General features: G+C 42.5%; 1 protein-coding gene across 3 annotated transcripts in view; it reads right to left on the reverse strand.

Moving 5' to 3' along the window:
• fgf13 (fibroblast growth factor 13) overlaps positions 1-21561 on the reverse strand; it is a 267783-nt gene extending 246222 nt beyond the window's left edge. For 2 of the 3 annotated variants that reach the window (XM_062963932.1, XM_062963931.1), the window contains exon 1: positions 10581-11325. In XM_062963932.1, the coding sequence (XP_062820002.1) occupies positions 10581-10629 (49 nt within the window). In that variant the 5' untranslated portion in view covers positions 10630-11325. Of the gene's footprint in view, positions 1-10580; positions 11326-21293 lie in introns of those variants that run through there. The other variant, XM_062963929.1, reaches the window with a different exon arrangement.
• Positions 21562-22216: the final 655 nt, after the last annotated feature.

Genomic DNA, 22216 nt, shown 5'->3' on the forward strand with positions numbered 1-22216 from the left:
CAATACGGTAGATGGTTCTTTGGAGATCAGTATTGACATCAACACCAGCAGCTGCCAATCATAAATCCAGAGTGAAGAAAAGAAAGAAGAAAACTTTATTTATATACCGCCCTATCTCCCTGAGGGGACTCAGGGCGGTTTCCAATCAAAATAACAACATACTGTATATATTTGAGTATAAGCCCAGTTTTTCAGCCCTTTTTTAAGAGAAAAAGCCCCACTTGGCTTATACTCCTGGTTGGCTTATATTTGCGTCAACTTATACTCGGGAATATATGGTACATTTATTATTTTTCTCTATTATTGTTGCTACTATTACATTTATTTTACTCTATTATTATTATTATTATTATTATTATTATTTTATTGTATGACACATCAAACAAGATAGATATGCTGGATTCCGTATCACAAAATCACAAGTCGAACACTTCCCAAGTGTCTAGGACTGTGTGATGTATTTTCGGATGATGCGTGAAGATCCCAGCAGGGTGGCCTTTTGCAGTTGACAGATCGTAATTTTGTCAATGTCTATTGTTTCCAAATGCCGGCTGAGATCTTTTGGCACGGCACCCAGTGTGCCCATCACCACCGGGACCACCTGCACTGGTTTCTGCCAGAGTCTTTGAAGTTCAATCTTGAGGTCCTGATAGCGGCTGAGTTTTTCCTGTTGTTTTTCGTCAATGCGACTGTCACCTGGGATGGCAACATCAATGATCCAAACCTTCTTCTTTTCCACAACTGTGATGTCTGGTGTGTTGTGTTCCAGAACTTTGTCAGTCTGGATTCGGAAGTCCCACAGTATCTTTGCGTGCTCATTTTCCAAGACTTTTGCAGGTTTGTGATCCCACCAGTTCTTTGCTGCTGGGAGGTGGTATTTGAGGCATAAGTTCCAATGAATCATTTGGGCCACGTAGTTGTGGTTATTATTATTATTATTATTATTATTATTATTATTATTATTATTATTAGCCTTTAGAAAGGACAAAAGAGGTTGGACCCAAACCAGAATACGGGAAAGATATACGGCTTTGCAAATCCTGAAATCCCACCGGCAGCATGGCCATCATCATGGTCAAAATCAGTACCTTTTTTGAGCCTCAGTTCCGGACTTTTATTTGCACTGAATGCGTCCTGAAAGAAGCCAACTCCAAAACGTAATGACAATGATCCATTTGGATGGCTTGAAAAGAAGATTAGAGAAATGTGCTAAGACCATTCATGGCTGTGTGGATAATATCCAAGATGAGACACTATCCCAGGAGATTTGCTCCCTGAAGCAAAGTGTAGGTGGGAAGTTCAGAAGCGGACGTACGGCACATAAATCTATCAATTGAAGAATGGACGGGAAGTTCGGGAAGTTCGTCCAACCATTCGTACCCCTATCAACCTGAAAACCCTGCTTTGTGCTGTCAAAATATTGGGCATAAGGAAGCAATTTGCAAAAGTGGGAATCAGTTTTTGGTGAAAACATTTCTCCAGGAACCGAAGAAACCCAGAACTTGAAGTTCCAAACAATTTGGGCAATATTGGGTTGTCAGAACTGGAGCTCTTCCTCCCTAGAATTTCAGGACTAAAACAGGAAATTTAGGGTGGAAAGGTGATTTTTCCAATTGAACTGGAATCACACACCACTCTGCTTTTAATAATTGTGTTTAAGAACCTCAGTGACTGTTAGACTCAAAGACTAAAGAAGACATTTAGAAGACTCGTCAAAACCAGTCCAAGTAGATAAGAAATTGAGGGCCAAGTAGATAAGGAACAGTCTCAAGTTTTGGTAAACAGACCCACAGAACGAGCTGAAAAGTAAGCCCAAGGTGATAAAAAAGAATATATTTGCCAGACAAAACTGGGAGGCCATGAAAGTCCAGCTTCCCATGCAAAAGGTAGTTTCCCATACAAAAATACAATTTGAGCCTCACCAGACAAAACGAATGTAAAGTAAATAATGCAAATACACTTTGCCTGGTTTGCATGAACTGCAGCAGTCACAGGTGTATCGTTCTTTATTTTTCGAAACTGGGAAACCAAAATCTCTTTCCTGCTTTATTTGCCTCCTAATGTGTAGTTTCACCTGCTACACTTTTCATCAAATGTGGTTTTGCATTATTCAAGGTACCTTTTCTATGAGTAACCACCACTCCTGTTTACTGATTTAGAAACAATCAGATATCAGATTGTTTCCCAATCTGTTGATGCTGGATTTCAGTTCGGAATAAAAGGATACCTCCACTGTTCCGCTCCAGTTATGTAAAATAAACATAAAGGAGATTTCCAAAGGGCTTCCAAAAGAAAACCGGAACTGATGTGAGTTTTCTGGGCTGTATGGCCATGCTCCAGAAGCATTCTCTTCTGACGTTTCACCCACATCTGGACAGGCATTCCCAGAGGTTGTGAGGTCTGTTGGAAACTAGGCAAGTGAGGTTTATATATCTGTGGAATAATGGCCAGGATGGGAGAAAGAACTCCTGACTGTTGGAGACAAGTTTGAATGTTGCAATTGGCCAGCTTGGCCAGTTTCCTTCCTGGGGGAATCCTTTGTTAGGAGGTGTTAGCTAGCCCTGATGGTTTCCTGTCTGGAATTCCCCTGTTTTCTAAGTGTTTCTCTTTGTTTAGTGTCCTGATTTTAGAGTTTTTAAATACAGTAGAGTCTCACTTATCTAACGTTCTGGATTATCCAACACATTTTTGTAGTCAATGTTTTCAAAACATCGTGATATTTTGGAGCTAAATTCATAAATACAGTAATTACTACATAGCATTACTGCATATTGAATGACTTTTTCTGTCAAATTTTTTGTGTAACATGATGTTTTGGGGCTTAATTTGTAAAATCATGACCTAACTTGATGTTTAATAGGCTTTTCCTTAATCCCTCCTTATTATCCAATTTATTTATTTATTTATTTACAGCATTTATATTCCGCTCTTCTCACCCCGAAGGAGACTCAGGGCGGATCACATTACACAGATAGGCAAACATTCAATGCCTTTTAACATAGAACAAAGACAAGACAAACATAGGCTCCGAGCGGGCCTCGAACTCATGACCTCCTGGTCAGAGTGATTCATTGCAGCTGGTTGCAGGCTCTCCCGCCTGCGCCACAGCCCGGGCCCATATTCACTTATCCAATGTTCTGCCAGCCCGTTTATGTTGGATAAGTGAGATTCTACTGTACTGGTAGCCAGATAGATGTGGGCGAAATGTCAGGAGGGAATGCTTCTAGAACATGGCCATAGGTAAAGGTAAAGGTTTCCCCTGACGTTAAGTCCAGTCATGTCTGACTCTGGGGGTTGGTGCTCATCTCCATTTCTAAGCCGAAGAGCCAGCGTTGTCCGTAGACACCTCCAAGGTCATGTGACCGGCATGACTGCATGGAGTGCCATTAGACTGTACCACTATCTTATGACCCTGTTCCCTGTGGTTTTTATTCTTACTTCTTTCTCACCTTGAGTTTTAACTTAGTGTTCATGTGGCCTGCCCTTGTTTTGATTTTTTGTTTTTATTGCTTTTCTGATTTTGTGCTGTAATGTATATTATTATCTATTGTGTTGTTTAATTGTGTTATGATGTGTTGTTTTTATATTTTGTTATATTGTATTGTTCTGGGCATGGCCCCATGTAAGCTGCCACGAGTCCCCGTTGGGCTTTTTCTTAATACAGTAGTCTCACTTATCCAACATAAACAGGCCGGCAGAACGTTGGATAAGCGAATATGTTGGATAATAAGGAGAGATTAAGAAAAAAACCTATTAAATATCAAAATAGGTTATGATTTTACAAATTAAGCACCAAAATATCATGTTATACAACAAATTTGACAGAAAAAGTAGTTCATTACACATTAATGCTATGTAGTAATTACTGTATTTACGAATTTAGCACCAAAATATCACGATGTATTGAAAACATTGACTACAAAAATGCGTTGGATAATCCAGAACGTTGGATAAGTGAGACTCTACTGTAGTTCAATATGCAGTATGTAGTAATTACTGTATTTACGAATTTAGCACGAAAATATCACGATGTATTGAAAACATTGACTACAAAAATCCGTTGGATAATCCAGAACGTTGGATAAGTGAGACTCTACTGTAGTTCAATATGCAGTATGTAGTAATTACTGTATTTACGAATTTAGCACGAAAATATCACAATGTATTGAAAACATTGACTACAAAAATCCGTTGGATAATCCAGAACGTTGGATAAGTGAGACTCTACTGTAGTTCAATATGCAGTATGTAGTAATTACTGTATTTACGAATTTAGCACGAAAATATCACGATGTATTGAAAACATTGACTACAAAAATGCGTTGGATAATCCAGAACGTTGGATAAGCGAGTGTTGGATAAGTGAGACTCTACTGTATTACCAAAAAGCAGCTACTGCAGTGAATAGGATATTCAAGACAAAGGAAAATGATCAGACAAGAAGACTTTTGCTTGCTTGCCCGGAGAAAACTGCATGCAGAATCATTCTGCCTCTGAGTTTCTCTTTCTGAGATTTGGTGCAAAAACAGAAAAGAAGAAAAGAACAACAGCAATCTGTCGGATACGAGGCACAGTTGGATACCGAATATACTCTCCACAAATGGCCACATACCTACGAGCAAAGCAAATGAGCCCAATAAGTTGAGGACGGCATGCGATGGAATGGAACAAAGGAGTACAAATCGTACTGTCCTGTTGGGACATAAGTTATAAAAGGTACACAACAGGGCTCTCTTACACACTGGATAGGCAATGAGATGGTGCAGAAGATTATCTCCGTCCGTTAGGATCACAAAGATGTACTCTAAGTTCACACACTCATCTCTGTACAGTGACATATGACATTCATCCAAGGTTTAACTTAATGACAAGGAAAAAGAAGCTTCCCTCTCCATAAGGTAAAGGTTAAGTCCAGTCGACTCTGGGGGTTGGTGCTCATCTCCATTTCTAAGCCTAAGAGCCGGCGTTGTCCATAAACACCTCCAAAGTTATGTGGCCCGCATGACTAAATGGAGCGCCGTTACCTTCCCGCCTGAGCGGTACCTATTGATCTACTCACATTGGCATGTTTTCAAACTGCTAGCTTGGCAGAATTTCAGATGCTACAAGACTTCAGTGTACGGGACGTTACATTATTAAATTGCCAATGTAAACATGAAAAGTTGTGATGCAAAGATCCATATGTTTAAACAAGAAGACCAATATGAGACTATTTCAGGAAAAGGAAGAATTGCAATCTATATATATAAAAGAGTGATGGCATCACGGCGACCCACAAAACAACACAACTACAGGCCCCCCAACCTCGAAATTTGACAACACAACCCATCATCCACGCCTCTAGGTTGCTACAACAAAAAGAAAAGAAAAATAAAGTCCTAATTAGAGAGAGAGGAATAAATGCTTTTATCCAATTGTTGCCAGTTAGAGGACTAATCTCTGCCCACTTGGTCTCCTAGCAACCCAATAAAAATAATAATAAACACTAAAAAATTAATACAATAAAATACTGTAATAACAGAAAATAACTAAAAATAATACAAGAAAATAATAAAATATAATAAATAAAAATATAACTTACAATAAAATTAATAAAAAAAATGCAAATAACGTCAAATAAAAATTACACAACAATTTTTAACCAATACCACCACCACTTTGCCACAGCAACGCGTGGCCGGGCACAGCTAGTATATTTCTAAATTACCAAGGAGATACTTGAAAAATTCATTCTGCACAAACTGCTGTGCAAAATGATTTGATCAACACTCTTTAGATCAGTGGTCCCAGCCTGTGAATCCCCAAGTGTTTTATTTATTTAGTTATTTACTTACAGCATTTATATTCCGCCCTTCTCACCCCAAAGGGGACTCAGGGTGGATCACATTACACATATAGGCAAACATTCAATGCCTTTTAACACAGAACAAAGACAAGACAAATATAGGCTCTGAGCGGGCCTCGAACTCATGACCTCCTGGTCAGAGTGATTCATTGCAGCTGGTTGCAGCTGGCTTGCTCTCCAGCCTGTGCCACAGCCCGGGCCTAAAACTCACAGAAATTCCAGCCAGTTTGCCAGCTGTTAGGATTTCTGGGAGTTGAAAGCCAAAACATCTGGGGACCTACAGGTTAAGAGGTAAAGGTAAAGGTTTCCCCTGACGTTAAGTCCAGTCGTGTCCAACTCTGGGGGTTGGTGCTCATCTCCATTTCTAAGCCGAAGAGCCGGCGTTATCCGTAGACACCTCCTAGGTCATGTGGCCAGCATGACTGCATGGAGCGCCGTTACCTTCCCGCTGGAGCTGTACCTATTGATCTACTCACATTTGCATGCTTTCAAACTGCTAGGTTGGCAGGAGCTGGAGTTAACAGCGGGCGCTCATTCTGCTCCTGGGATTTGAACCTGGGGCCTTTTGGTCTGCAAGTTCAGCAGCTCAGTGGTTTAACGCACTTCGCCACCGGGGCTTAGATGGACGCAAATATTGGATCTTGGCTGCTCTCTGGATTTTGAACCCTCTCCATACAGCCACTTAAAAATCCAAACTGTGGAGGGATAGGATGATATTTTTGATCCTGGCCAGCTTGCAAGTCAAGGTACAAGGGATTTCAGGCCCTATATCTCAAGATTTGGGATACGTGGCAAGTTGGCTCAAGGTGAAAGGCTCACACTTGCCTATGGGAACAAAATCATGTGCTTTGTGTGGGTTGAGAATCAAAAGGCGGTGAGTATCTAAACATATATACACCTGTATATGTATGTATATAATAAGACTGCGGTAGTATAGATGGGAGCCTCCGGTGGCTCAGTGTGTTAAAGCGCTGAGCTGCTCAACTTGCAGATCGAAAGGTCCCAGGTTCAAGCCCGGGGAGCGGAGTGAGCACCCGCTGTTAGCTCCAGCTCCTGCCAACCTAGCAGTTCGAAAACATGCCAATGTGGTAGATCAATAGGTCTGGGAGTTGGTGCTCATCTCCATTTCTAAGCCAAAGAGCCGGCGTTGTCCATAGACACCTCCAAAGTCATGTGGCCGGTATGGAGCATCGTTACCTTCCCGCCGGAACAGTACCTATTGATCTATTCACATTTGCATGTTTTCGAACTGCTAGGAATGGCAAGAGCTGGGGCTAACAGCGAGCGCTCATTCCACTCCCGGGATTTGAACCTGGGACCTTTCGGTCTGCAAGTTCAGCAGATCAGTGCTTTAACACACTGTGCCACTCTCCATACAGCTACTTAAAAATCCAAACTGTAGAGGGATAGGATGATATTTTTGAGCCTGGCCAGCTTGCAAGTCAAGGTACAAGGGGTCTCAGGCCCTATATCTCAAGATTTGGGATTCATGGCAAGTTGGCTCAGGGTGAAGGGCTCACACTTGCCTATGGGAACAAAATCATGTGCTTTGTGTGGGCTGAGAATCAAAAGGCGGTGAGTGTCTGGTGGCGAAGTGTGTTAAAGCGCTGAGCTGTTGAACTTGCAGACCAAAAGGTCCCAGGTTCAAATCCCGGGAACGGAAAGCGCCCGCTGTTAGCCCCAGCTCCTGCCAACCTAGCAGTTCAAAAACATGCCAATGTGAGTAGATGAATAGGTACCGCTCCGGTGAGAAAGTAACGGCGCTCCATGCAGTCATGCCAGCCACACGACCTTGGAGGTGTCTATGGACAACGCCGGCTCTTCAGCTTAGAAATGGGGATGAGCACCAACCCCCAGAGCCAGACATGAAACCTTTACCTTTTACCTTATCTAAACATACATGCACCTGTATGCGTGTATAAGGATAGATGAGGCTGGCGGCAGGCACCGGAGCTGAACCTATGGGTGTTGCATTTCAGAACGTGGTCACAATGGAAACCTTGTCCAACCTTGCACGAGCATTGGGGGCTTTTTTGAGACAAGTTTTCCATTCCTTTCCTGTCCAACCCTACCCAAGAAACCCCTCTGTCTGGATTTTGCCAGTCCTTTCCTGCCTGAATCTTGAGCGCTTCTGCGCACTGTCTATGAAAATAATCCACTTGCCATTCCCTAGGCAAGGTTTCCTCCTCTTCCCCGCCCCTCACCCTATTTAGTCTCCATGGCAATTGTTACTCGGTGTATACATTTCAGGCAGAAGCAGGGCCATATCACTGCCTGGGAAGCATCGCTTGTCCGTCTCCCACCCTTACAACTTTCAAGGGGTCATCACGCCTCCTTTCCGTCTCCATGCACCTGTTCTGGCTTCTTTGCAGGTTGGGCCCAAAGCCAAGAATCATAGAATCGTAGAGTTGGAAGAGACCTCACGGGCCATCCAGTCCAACCCCATTCTGCCAAGAAGCAGGAAAATCTCATTCAAAGCACCCCCGACAGATGGCCATCCAGCCTCTGCTTCAAAGCCTCCACCACAGTCCGCGGCAGAGAGTTCCACTGCTGAACATCTCTCTCTCATAGAATCATAGAATCGTAGAGTTGGAAGAGACCTCATGGGCCATCCAGTCCAATCCCATTCTGCCAAGAAGCAGGAAAATCTCATTCAAAGCACCCCCGACAGATGGCCATCCAGCCTCTGCTTCAAAGCCTCCACCACAGTCCAGGGCAGAGAGTTCCACTGCTGAACATCTCTCTCTCATAGAATCATAGAATCGTAGAGTTGGAAGAGACCTCATGGGCCATCCAGTCCAATCCCATTCTGCCAAGAAGCAGGAAAATCTCATTCAAAGCACCCCCGACAGATGGCCATCCAGCCTCTGCTTCAAAGCCTCCAAAGAAGGAGCCTCCACCACAGTCCGTGGCAGAGAGTTCCACTGCTGAACATCTCTCTCTCACACTGATGTTCAGGTGGAATCTCCTTTCCTGTAGTTTGAAGCCATTGTTCCATTGTGTCCTAGTCTGCAGGGCAGCAGAAAACAAGCTTGCTCCCTCCTCCCTATGACTTCCCCTCACATATTTGTACATGGCTATCATGTCTCCTCTCAGCCTTCTCTTCTGCAAGCTAAACATATATCAAGAGTTGCAGCCTTTTGGTTTGCATGATTTCCCTCCATGCTTGCACCTGGAATATTGATGTTAATGGACCAGCCTGAAAGGTTCTCACTTTAAATATGGTGAATTGTTGGCATTATTGTGTGCATTCAAGTCACTTACGGTGACTCTATCAGAGCAGGGTTTGTTCAGAGATTTGCCTTTGCCTTCCCCTTAGGCTGAGAGAGTGTGACTTGGGGTTGTTTTCATGATCAGTCAGAACTAATCCAACACTCAGATCATAGAATAAAATCATAGAATCCTAGAGACCTCATGGGCCATCCAGTCCAACCCCATTCTGCCAAGAAGCAGAATAATCACATTCAAACCACTCCCGACAGGTGGCCACCCAGCCTCTGTTTAAAAGCCTCCAAAGAAGGAGCCTCCACCACAGTCTGGGGCAGAGAGTTCCACTGCTGAACAGCCCTTCTCATAGTGAGGAAGTTCTTCCTGATGTTCAGGTGGAATCTCCCTCCTTTCCTGTAGTTTGAAGCCATTGTTCCATTGCGTCCTAGTCTCCAGGGCAGCAGAAAACAAGCTCCCTCCCTCCTCCCTATGACTTCCCTTCACGTATTTGTATATGGCTATCATGTCTCCTCTCCGCCTTCTCTTCTGTTCTTTAAGCCGCTCCTCATAGGGAGAACCAGACCTTTGATCATTTTAGTTGCCCTCCTCTGGACGCTTTCCAGCTTGTCAACATCTCCCTTCAATTGCGGTGCCCAGAATTGGACACAGCATTCCAGGTAAAGTGTCCTGACCAAGGCAGAATAATCCCCAACCCAATTCCTTCCTCTCCTTCCCCGTCTTCTATGATTTCTCCCATAAATGACTGGAATAGCCCACAGGCTGCTGGATGCGGCAGTGCGAGGACTCAAAACAAAAATAGGTAGAACCGATGGGCACCGCGTGGTCGGAGATGCCAAGGCACATACATGCAAATACACACATATCTCATGACCCACTTTGCATCATGTGTCTGGTCACCCACCAGGCGATGGTGTCGGATACAGGGAGATTTTGGACTTTGTGCCAGTAATCGCCAATGACAACAAAAGAGGCACACAATGGCACTCCATCTCTCATTCTCCGCCTCACACATACGTACATGTATAAACCGCACAACTCAGTTTGGATTATGACTCCCAGACATCTATGGGAGAGTATGGGATGCCCAAAGCACATGCTATCCACAGACCCACAGCGGAAAAACCTCTCCGAAGGTATTGGTGGAAAACACTGCAGTGTTACAAACCAGATATCTAAGTAGTCTGTATGTTGACAGTGTTGGTAAGGAAAGGATAGTATCCGTTGCCCCACATAACCCACTATACACATTATTCAAGGTAAGATAGGAAGGAAGACTTCAATTGTTTCCTCGGGAAAATGGTCTGCTTCTTGCCCCACAAAGCACACACTCAACACACACACAATAAAAGGTCAGGCGGCAAGGGAAGTGCGGAATACAAAGGCGAGGATCCGGAGAAAAGGGTGGACAGACATGAAGACAAAAGGATTGTTTCAGAGGGTGGTTGGAAAAGAATAAGGCAAGCTAAGGTCGGTACCCAGAATGCGAAATCCGCTCAGAGTCGCTTACCTTTAGAGGCATCTTTCTCTTCTTTCGTCTTGATCACCTTCCCACTCATAGATCCCAGTTTGGTTGTAAAAATCCCCCCTGAGAGACCTCGTGGGCAAGCGGTCTGGACTCGCAGGAAAACCAGAGAAATCGAGAAAAAAAAAAGGATGGAGGGAGCCGGGAGAAGGGGGTGGTCTTGCCTTGCCTTTCTTCCTTCTTTTTCTCTCTTTTTTTTCTTTCTTTCTTTTCGCAGGGAATAAAAAAAGGAAAGGGGTCTGGAAAGGGAGAGTCCCAAAAATCCTAGAACAGAAGGGAGGAAAAAAGAAAAGGAAAGGGAAATGAATGAATCAATCCAAAGGAAATGGGTCTTTGTGTGTGTGTTGCAGAAGGATGCTCGGCTAAGGACGCAAAGCCCACCAAAGCATGGATCACGGGGCTGTCACTGTGCTACTATTACTACCGCCTGCTTCTCGTTCTTTGTTTCTCTCTGTCTTTTCTTTACTATCTCTCTGGATGAAGAGGGGAAAGGGGTTCCCTTAGACATCCGCAGAATTTCCCCCCTTTGCTTCCTCTGAGTGTGGCTCGAAAGGCTGGCAATAAAACAAAAGATGCAGAGTGTTGTCTTCCCGGCTCTGGATGGCCAGGAATGTGATCTCCCCTCCTCTCTTTCGCTCCAACTAGGAGGAAGAGGAGGGGAGATGATGCTGGGAGACCACCACCCCGGAGAGCCTAACCCTCCTCCGCACGGCACATGCTCCAGAGGCAAAGGGAAGGTGCACAATCGCACACAGCACACACCCTTCTTGTCCAAGGATGGAAACACAATCTCCTCCCCTGTTCCTCCTCCTGTGTGGGGGGGAAAATCAAAGGAGATCCTCCAAGCAGAAGAAGGAGAGCGAGGGAGGCAACACTGTTGGGCTGTGAGACCTTTCCAAAGTCCAAGAGAAACCATCAAAGGATCTAAAGATAGGACAAAGCCATCCCTAGGTGAAGTCAGAACTAACTACCTGTTAGGGCGTGAAGGTGGAAGGCCACACACTACGGCAGGGGTCCTCAAACTTTTTAAGTGGAGGGCCGATTCACAGTCCCTCAGACTGTTAGGTCTCTCAGACTATGATGATATAGTCCAAAATTAAGATGTTGTTGTGTGCCTTCAAGTTGTTGCAGACTTAAGTCAACCCTAAGTCTAAAGTTTAGGACAGAGGCCAGGTCAATGGCCTTGGAGGGCCTTAGTTTGGGGACCCCTGATCTAGATGATCTCATAGGACCATAGGTAAGCAAAGAGACCTCCAGAGACCATCTAGAGGGTCTCATAGGACCATAGGTAAGCAAAGAGACCCCCAAAAGCCATCTAGATGGTCTCATAGGACCATAGGTAAGGAAAGTGACCCCCAAAAGCCATCTAGATGGTCTCATAAGGCCGTAACTAAGTAAAGAGACCTTCAAAGACCATCTAGACTATCTCATAAGACCATAGGTAAGGAAAGTGACCTCCAAAAGCCATCTAGATGGTCTCATAAGGCCATAGCTAAGTAAAGAGACCTTCAAAGACCATCTAGATGATCTCAAGACCATAGGTAAGCAAAGACCAGGTAGACTTAGGTCAACCCTAAGTCTAAAGTTTAGGACAGGGGCCAGGTCAATGACCTTGGGGGGGCCGCATCTGGCCCACGGGCCTTAGTTTGGGGATCCCTGATCTAGATGGTCTCATAAGATCATAGGTAAGCAAAGAGACCTCCAAAGACCATCTAGATGGTTTCATAAGACCATAGGTAAGGAAAGGGGCCCCCAAAGGCCATCTAGACAATCTCATAAAACCATAGGTAAGGAAACGGACCCTCAAAGGCCATCTAGACGCCCTTATAGGACCATAGGTAAGGAAAGTGACCTCCAAAGACCAGGTAGACTTAGGTCAACCCTAAGTCTAAAGTTTAGGACAGAGGCCAGGTCGATGACCTTGGAGGGCCGCATCCGGCCCCCGGGCCTTAGTTTGGGGAACCCTGCACTACGGCAATCTCAAAAGCATTAGCTCTATTGAAGAAAGTTCCCCACTTCTTTGGATATTGGACTCACAATGTGACACAGCGTCAGCCAAGATGCTTCTTTTTTTGGAGAGCTCACAATTGGTTCCTGATCTCCTTGATGGATCTTTCTCTTGGCCTCCTTTCCAGCACTTTAGGCTTTTGTAAAAGCATTGTTTAGGGGAGCAGAGGAAATGATGGGCCAGATCCTTGTTAAGATTGATTTTTTTTTTCCATGTCAGGAGCAACCGGAGTTGCTTCTGGAGTGAGAGTATTGCCCGTCTGCAAGGACGTTGCCCAGGAGACGCCCGGATGTTTTTTTTGTTTTGTTTTTCATGTTTTTACCATCCTTGTGGGAGGCTTCTCTCATGCCTCCGCATGGAGCTGGAGCTGATAGAGGGAGCTCATCCGCGCTCTCCCCAGGTGGGATTCGAACCTGGCAGCTTTCAGGTCAGCCACCCAACCTTCAAGTCACAAGGCTTTAATCCACTATGCCATCGGGGGCTCCAATACATAAAAGAAACAACAAGAATGAAACTACACAAAACGAACAGCAATTCCATACAAAAGCACAACACTAATCTATCTATCTATCTATATATCTATCTATCTATCTATCTATCTATCTATCCTATTTCCCTGAAAATAAGACAGTGTCTTATATTAATTTTTGCTCCCAAAGATGCACTAGATCCTATTTCCACTTCGCCACCGGGGCTTCTAAACCCTAAAAATAAATAGACATATAAATAGAACATATTGCATAGATGTTCAGTGGCCATGAGCCAAAACTATGTAAACGAAGGGTGCAACCAAAATATCGGACTCCAGTAGTGTTTACTGTTGTGTCAAAGAGGTAATTTCAGTAGATGCTGCTTCTCCTGCAAAAGCAACACTTTCTGAAATACCCACTTGCCCATATTTATGAAAGGTACAAAAGGTACAAAAGCCCCGGTGGCGAAGTGTGTTAAAGCGCTGAGCTGCTGAACTTGTGGACCGAAAGGTGCCAGGTTCAAATCCCAGCTCCTGCCAACCTAGCAGTTCGAAAATGTGCCAATGTGAGTAGATCAATAGGTACCGCTCTGGCGGGAAGGTAATGGTGCTCCATGCAGTCATGCTGGCCACATGACCTTGGAGGTGTCTATGGACAACGCCGGCTCTTCGGCTTAGAAATGGAGATGAGCACCAAACCCCAGAGTCGGACATGATTGAACTTAACGTCAGGGGAAACCTTTACCTTTACCTTTTATCAGTGGCCATGAGCCGAAACTATGTAAACGAAGGGTGCAACCAAAATATCAGATTCCAGTAGTGTTTACTGTTGTGTCAAAGAGGTAATTTCAGTAGATGTTGCTTCTCCTGTAAAATAGTTTCTGAAATACCCACTTGTCCATATTTATGAAAGGTACAAGAGCCCTTATGTCACTTGGAAACCCTAAACAAAGGATTCTATACTGCATCCTCTGCCTAACATTGCATTTGTCTGCCTTTGCTTGGATTTCTCCGAGTTGCCTCGAGTCCCAGCTTTTACAGGGAAGTCTGAGCTCTCTTTGTCATCCTCGCCATCACCTTGGGTGCCTTTTCCAGCGAGGCACTGGCCCTTTAAGGGTGCTAGGGATGCTGATAAGGAGGTGTGCACCCCCATTTGATGTCACTCCTCCTTGAAGCCAATGCCATCCCAGGGGTTCATTCTGCTTCGCTGCCCACTTTGCTGTATGGGAGTCCGAAACCCCAACAGCCTGACCCAGGCACAATGTCGCAGACAGGATTTAATGAGCAGGAAACATTTCCCTCCTGGAGCTGTCTGGCCGGGTGGCAATTAATCCACATTTTCAAAAAGGCATGGTGCTCCCTGGCATAGGCAACAGCAGAGGAGCATAAAACACCAGCCATCCCTGCAAGGTTCCTCCTTGAACCATCTGCTGGAACATTTTGCACATCCGAGCAACAAGGACGTGGGTTTGGTCTACATGTATTTGAACTCTATTTTAAAACTGACCCTTTTTACGCAAAAAGCGCTGGCCATCTGCAAGAAGATGGAAGTGGAGAGCTGTAATATTAATGCCAATAACAAAATCCAAATTTAAAATTTACTATGGACAAGCCACTAGTTTTACTTACCCTCGCCCCCGCTTAAACCTTACCTTAAGGGAATAATTCATTTTAATTTTAATCTTTTTATTCTGTACTAGTTGTGCCCGGCCACGCTTTGCTGTGGCAAAGACTGGTGGTATGGGAAATAAAGTATTGAGGAATTGGTGATAGTTAAGGTAAAAGGTAATGGACATTAAGTCAATTATAAATGGGTTATATAGCTGTGTGGAAGGGCCTTGAGTCTACACTGCCATATAATCCAGTTAAAATCAGATAATCGGTATTTTATAGGCAGTGTGGAAGAGGCCTAAGTGAGGCCTAACTTTGCCTGTCCCCTGGGCTGAGTGGTTTGCTAGGAGACCAAGTGGGTGGAGCTTAGCCTTCTAACTGGCAGCAATTGGATAAAAACAATTATTCCTCTCCCTCTAATTAGGATTTTATTTTTATTTTATTTTTGTTGTATAAACGTAGAGGCATGGATGAGGGGTTGTGCTGCCAACTTTAGTGTTTCTGGGATGTGTAGTTTTGTTGTTTTGTCCTAGGCCGAAATTTCATTACCCTTTTATATATATATAGATTTGCACAACTACCTAGGCTAGTAGGCCAGGATGCTTTGTATCTATACATGCTTTTACATGGTTTTACTGTATGTATTGGTAAGTGTGTACGTTTTGTATGTTTCACATGTTTGGATATGGTTAAAATTGACTAATCAATAAAGAGTTGTTGTTGTTGTTACATGTATTTGGTAAGAGTCAGATGTTAATACAAAGGCAACCTTGGTGAACCTAAGCAGGTTTTGAGACTGGAACTTTCAATTCCAAAAGTTGATAGTTGGGGACATAAGAGAAACACAACATGGAAACTTTGTCTCGGGACCGAGGCACACTTCTTTTATGGATGTACAGTAGAGTCTCACTTATCCAAGACTCGCTTGGATTATCCAAGGCATTTTTGTAGTCAATGTTTTCAAAACATCGTGTTATTTTGGTGCTAAATTCGTAAATACAGTAGAGTCTCACTTATCCAACATTCTGGATTATCCAATGCATTTTTGTAGTCAGTTTTCAATACATCGTGATATTTTGGTGCTAAATTCGTAAATACAGTAATTACTACATAGCATTAGTGTATTGAACTACTTCTGTCAGATTTGTTGTATAACATGATATTTTGGTGCTTAATTTGTAAAATCATAACCTAATTTGATGTTTAATAGGCTTTTCTTTAATCCCTCCTTATTATTCAACATATTTGCTTATCCAACATTCTGCCGGCTCGTTTATGTTGGATAAGTGAGTCTCTACTGTATTATTATTATTATTATTATTATTATTATTATTATTATTATTATTGGTTCATCAGGTGTTCTGCTACGGCTGATTTCTCTGGTTGAATCAGGGCCAGCTAACACCTCCCAACAAAGGATTCCCCCAAGCAGAAAGCAGCCAGGCTTTGAAACTACAAGGCCATTTAGTGCTAAACAAGGTGGACAATTGCAACATTCACACGCCTTCAACAGACAAAAGTTTTTTCTTCCACTTTGGATCTTTCATAGATATATAAACCGCACCTGCCTAGTTTCCAACAGACCTCACAACCTCTGAGGATGCCTGCCATAGATGTGGGTGAAATGTCAGGAGAGAATGCTTCTGGAACATGGCCGTACAGCCTCAAAGAGACAGGAGTTCTTTCGCCCACCCTGGACATTATTCCACAGATATATAAGCCTCACTTGCTTAGCTTCCAGCAGACCTCACAACCTCTGAGGATGCCTGCCATAGATGTGGGTGAAACGTCAGGAGAGAATGCTTCTGGAACATGGTTATACAGCCCGGAAAACTCACAGCAACCCAGTGATTCTGGCCATGAAAGCCTTCGACAACACATCTGGCTTATCTCTTTGGTGTCGCCTATTGCTTCCAATCCAAAGCCAATAAAAGCTGATACAGTAGAGTGGGTGAAACGTCAGGAGAGAATGCTTCTGGAATATGGCCATACAGCCCGGAAAATACACAACAACCCAGAGAAGCTAGAATTCAGCATATGCTTCAATGGGTTGAGAAGATCTTCCTCCCAAAAAATAGCAATGAAAAGAGTCAATGTGGAAAGCTCAGTCTAGGCTAGATAAGCTGTTCAAGATGCATCTGCGGTTTTGTAAAAATGGCCTATACAATTAAAGAGAAAATCCATATTCAGAGGAAGCATTGGCATCTTTATCACCAAATGCTCCCCACAGAATGGGAAGTGATTAATTCATGGCCGTTGAGGAACAGGCTAATGGGAAAAGAAGCAAGGAGAGTGTTGTAGCACAAATAAAAACACCCAATCTACACGACTGGTCTGAAAAATGTCAGGCACGTGCCTAGCAAAGAGTAAGCCCAATCGACTTTCTTGTGAGGAAACAATATTTTGCATTGACAGCCGGACATTGATTGGGGTTGAATACATTATTGCAAAAAATAAAATAAAAATCAGCAACCGAGAAAGAGTAAGCCACTTTTTAAGCCACAGCAATAGACAAGTATGTCTCCCTTGCATTGTATTTTGTCAGTGACGACAGACAGCTTAGTCATGTCATATATTCGTCCTTCTTTTGCGGAAAGGCTTCTCTTTTCTGGCTGCTATTAAAATTTATAAGTCTTGCTGCACACCTAAAAATATGTCGAGGGTTTATTTTTACACTATGGATCACTTTCAATTATTCTGGTATCTCCATGATATACCAAGGAGTGTTGATTTTGGCTCAGTGCTATGGAATCCTGAGAATTTTAGTTTAGAGGCACTTTTTTTTTTGGAATACATAGCATTTAAAGTGGTTCCAAACTGCATTAGAGTAGATGCAACCTAAAACTTCTACCGTTTCCCCGAAAAGATGTCAGTGTCTTATATTAAATTTTGCTCCCAAAGATGCGCTAGGTCTTATCTTCAGGGGATGTCTTATTTTTCCATGAAGAAGAATTCACATTTATTGTTGAACAAAAAAAAAAATTGAACATTTATCATATACAATAGAGTCTCACTTATCCAACATCCGCTTATCCAACGTTCTGGATTGTCCAACACATTTTTGTAGTCAATGTTTTCAATATATCATGATATTTTGGTGCTTAATTCGTAAATACAGTAATTACAACATAACATTATTGCATATTGAACTACTTTTTCTGTCCAATTTGTTGTATAACATGATGTTTTGGTGCTTAATTTATAAAATCATAACCTAATTTGATGTTTAATAGGCTTTTCTTTAATCCCTCCTTATTATCCAACATATTCTCTTATCCAACATTCTGCCGGCCCGTTTATGTTGGATAAGTGAGACTCTACTGTATTGTATGGTAGTTGTCATCACAAACCAGCATAACGAGACAAACTGTGAATCCTATCAAGAATCCTATCAAGAATTATATAAAATTTTATGTAATGTGATTTTTTTATGTAATGGTACAGTAGAGTCTCACTTATCCAACATAAACGGGCCGGCAGAACGTTGGATAAGCAAATATGTTGGATAATAAGGAGAGATTAAGAAAAAGCCTATTAAACATCAAATTAGGTTATGATTTTACAAATTAAGCACCAAAACATCATGCTATACAACAAATTTGACAGAAAAAGTAGTTCAATACGCAGTAATGCTATGTAGTAATTACTGTATTTATGAATTTAGCACTAAAATATCACAATGCATTGAAAACATTGACTTCAAAAATGCGTTGGATAATCCAGTACGTTGGATAAGTGAGTGTTGGATAAGGGAGACTCTACTGTATCTGTTTTTATATAAATTGTTGTTTTGTACACTGTTTTTAGGCATTGAATTGTTGCCTATTTATTGTAAGCCGCCTTGCGTCCCCCCGGGGAGAAAGACGGGGTAAAAATGATGTAAATAAATCAATAAATTCTTGTTACTACTATTATTTCCATGTACAACAATCTATGGTATATACATTTACCAATCCTGCATGCTCTGGTGTTCTGTTCGGCGGGCATGCTTCCAAACAAAAACTTTGCTAGGTCTTAGTTTCGGGGGAGAACTTATATTTAGCAATTCAGCAAAACCTTTACTAGGTCTTATTTTATGAGAAACAGGGGAGCAAACACTTTTACAGGGTTTTTGTCAGAATAAATGTTGAGTTAGGAGACGGTCATAGCCAGAAAGGAAGGACAGGTTTGAAAATAAAACAAAAGCTATTCTATTTTTTTTTCTTTCATAACAAATGGCCATCCAACTAGTTTTTTATTCCCCGCTAGCAAGCCCATTTCCAAGGGAGTTTGCAAAGAGCTACAGGAACAAAACAGGAATTACACAAGTCAAGTTAAAAATGGAATTGGGAAATAGATACCCACTTGCCCCAGATCTTCATCCCACCCTGTTCTGTTTTTTTTTTTTTAATTTCTTTTTGAGACTGAGAAGAAGCCATCTCCTATTTGGGATTGCATTGCATTTGCTGCCATCAAATGCCGTTGTTGACAAACAGAGGCAGAGAGGAGAGTCAGAAAGATGGGACAGCTGTTCAAGAAGACTGAGAAGCCAAAGTGGTTCAGTACTGAATCTCTGATAAGGGATAGGTAAAGGTAAAGGTTTTCCCCTGACATTAAGTCTAGTTGTGTCCGACTCTGGGGGGTGGTGCTCATCTCTATTTCTAAGCCGAAGAGCCGGCGTTGTCCATAGACACCTCCAAGGTCATGTGGCTGGCATGACTGCATGGAGTGTCATTACCTTCCCACTGAAGTGGTACCTATTCATCTACTCACATTTGCATGTTTTTGAATTGCTAGGTGGGCAGAAGCTGGGGCTAACAGTGGGAGCTCACCCCGCTCCCCGGATTCGAACCACCAACCTTTCGGTCAGCAAGTTCGGCAGCTCAGTGGTTTAATCCGCTGTGCCACCTGGGGCTCCTGCAAAGGGATACAAAGTCTAAAATACCCTACCTTCTGAAATGTTAGGGTGGGAAAGCGGATGGAGGCGGCATACAAAAATAAAATTATTATTATTATTATTATTATTATTATTATTATTATTATTATTATTATAAAATAAATATAAATATTCAAAAACATTGAACCTATTGATACCTCAATTAATGTAATTTTATTGGTACAGTAAAGTCTCACTTATCCAACATAAACGGGCTGGCAGAACGTTGGATAAGCGAATATGTTGGATAATAAGGAGAGATTAAGGAGAAACCTATTAAACATCAAATTAGGTCATGATTTTACAAATTAAGCACCAAAAACATCATGTTATACAACAAATTTGACAGAAAAAGTAGTTCAATATGCAGTAATGCTACGTAGTACTTACTGTATTTATGAATTTAGCACCAAAATATCATGATGTATTGAAAACATTGACTACAAAAATGCGTTGGATAATCCAGAACGTTGGATAAGCAAATGTTGGATAAGTGAGACTCTACTGTATCTATTTTTATTTCTGAAATTTACGACCCTCGGCTTATACTGGAGTCAATGTTTCCCAGGTTTTTTGAGTAAAATTAGGTGCCTCGGCTTATGTTCAGGTCGGCTTATACTCGAGTATATATGGTAATTGTATTGGTATCTATTTTTATTTCTGAAATTTACCACCCTCGGCTTATACTGGAGTCAATGTTTTCCCAGGTTTTTTTGTGGTAAAATTAGGTGCCTCGGCTTATATTCGGGTCGGCTTATACTCGAGTATATACGGTAAGTTAAGGGATTCATTCAGTTTCGGAGTTCCTGGGGGCCACATTAAGGCCATAGATGGGGTCAAGTGCAATTTGGGGTTTGGACCCCAAAGCCCAGTCTATTTTTGCATCACCATCTTGCTGCCTTAGGGAGAAAGCATTGCTATCTTCACACAATCTGGAAAATCATAATACAGGGTATTGGATGTTTCGGCAGGCCTTTGGAGATACAGTCATTAATTAATCAGCCCCAGAGGGTTTTTAATAATCTATCCTGTATTTATTACTATTTTACCATTTATGTGTTTTAAATGCAATTTTTTATCCTGTATTTCTGTTTTAATTGATATATTGTATTACTGTTTTATCTTTTTATAGTATGATTTGTATTATGTTGCCTATATTTTGTCCTATGTTGTTTGGGCCACTGCCCCATGTAAACTACCCCGAGTCCCCCCGGGGAGATGGTGGCGGGGTATAAATAAAGTATTATTATTATTATTATTATTGACACAACGACATTGTATGACACAGCAAAGAAGATAGATATGCTGGATTTCATATTATTATTATTATTATTATTATTATTATTATTATTATTATTATTATTATTATTGTGGAGAACATAGCCTTTTCAAGGACATAAGACCGGACCTTAAGGCAAGAGTTTCCTCATATTAATTGGAAGCATGTGACCAATGCGCAAGTAGGTCACTGCTTTCCATGCACAATTTCTGGCCACTATGTAGGGATCCCACCTGATCCAGAAAGCCTCGCAATTCTTACTAATTCTGAAGGGAAGGTGACATTTTCAATCTGGGTGCTATGGTCATGGATGAAGAATCTCACACCTCATTTAGATCGACCAAATGTGCATGATACCATAAATTGGGTCCCTTGCCATGCATGCTTCCCTCCCCTTGGCCATTGCTGTCACCTACCTGAAAGTTATTCCTGTGTCAAAGGGTTCTCCTGAAGCTCTTGAGAAAACTCCTGGATTAATCCAATGCTATTTGCTTGCTCTCCGTCCTTCAAAAATAGCCACTGCAAACACACAATCCAAAGCGCAGTTAGACAAAGAAAAAAACCCTCTCCATGTTCTTCTTTGTCTCAATTGTCAGACAATATCCCTGTCCAATTTTGGAGACGACCAGGAGACGAGAGGTCCATCCACAGCCGGCGCCTTCTGGGTCCAAACAACCAAGTGACAAATCACACTGGTGTCTTCTGCTTCTATTTTTTTTCCTGAAACAGGATTCCACGGGTTGTTTTCACTTTCCTAAGTTGTTCTCCAGAGAAGCGCCGGGGTGAGATCGGCTTACAGCATGGAAGATCCCTCTGGAAGCCAAAGAAAGGCACCGGAGAGGAAAGTCTAGGGAGGGGAGGGAGATTGAGAGAAAGGAAGGGCACTTGACAGTCCAGCCCTCATCCCGTGGCAACTCTGCGGCTACTTTTGCAATCTTAACAGCATCCACCCAAACATCCAATTCACCATGGAAAAAGAAAAGAAAACCTACACACACAGATAGATACCTTCATAATAACTCCAACCATCACCCAAGTCAAAAAAGGAGCACAATCAAAGCCCTGACAGACCGTGCACAAAGAATCTGCGAACCTCACCTCCTCCAAGGTGAACTCAACCACCTAAACTGGGCTCTACAGGCCAATGGAGACTCCACCACAGACATCAGAAGAGCTGCAAGGCCAAGAACAAGCCATGAGAGTCAAGACAAAGATCCACCCAGAGGAAAGGTGTTCTTACCATACATCAAGGGAACTACTGACCGCATAGGGAAGCTGATGAAGAAGCACAACCTACAAACTATCTACAGACCCACGAAGAAAATCCAACAAATGCTAC

This window comes from Anolis carolinensis, unplaced genomic scaffold, assembly GCF_035594765.1.
Source record: "Anolis carolinensis isolate JA03-04 unplaced genomic scaffold, rAnoCar3.1.pri scaffold_12, whole genome shotgun sequence".
In the NCBI taxonomy this organism is placed as follows: domain Eukaryota; kingdom Metazoa; phylum Chordata; class Lepidosauria; order Squamata; family Dactyloidae; genus Anolis; species Anolis carolinensis.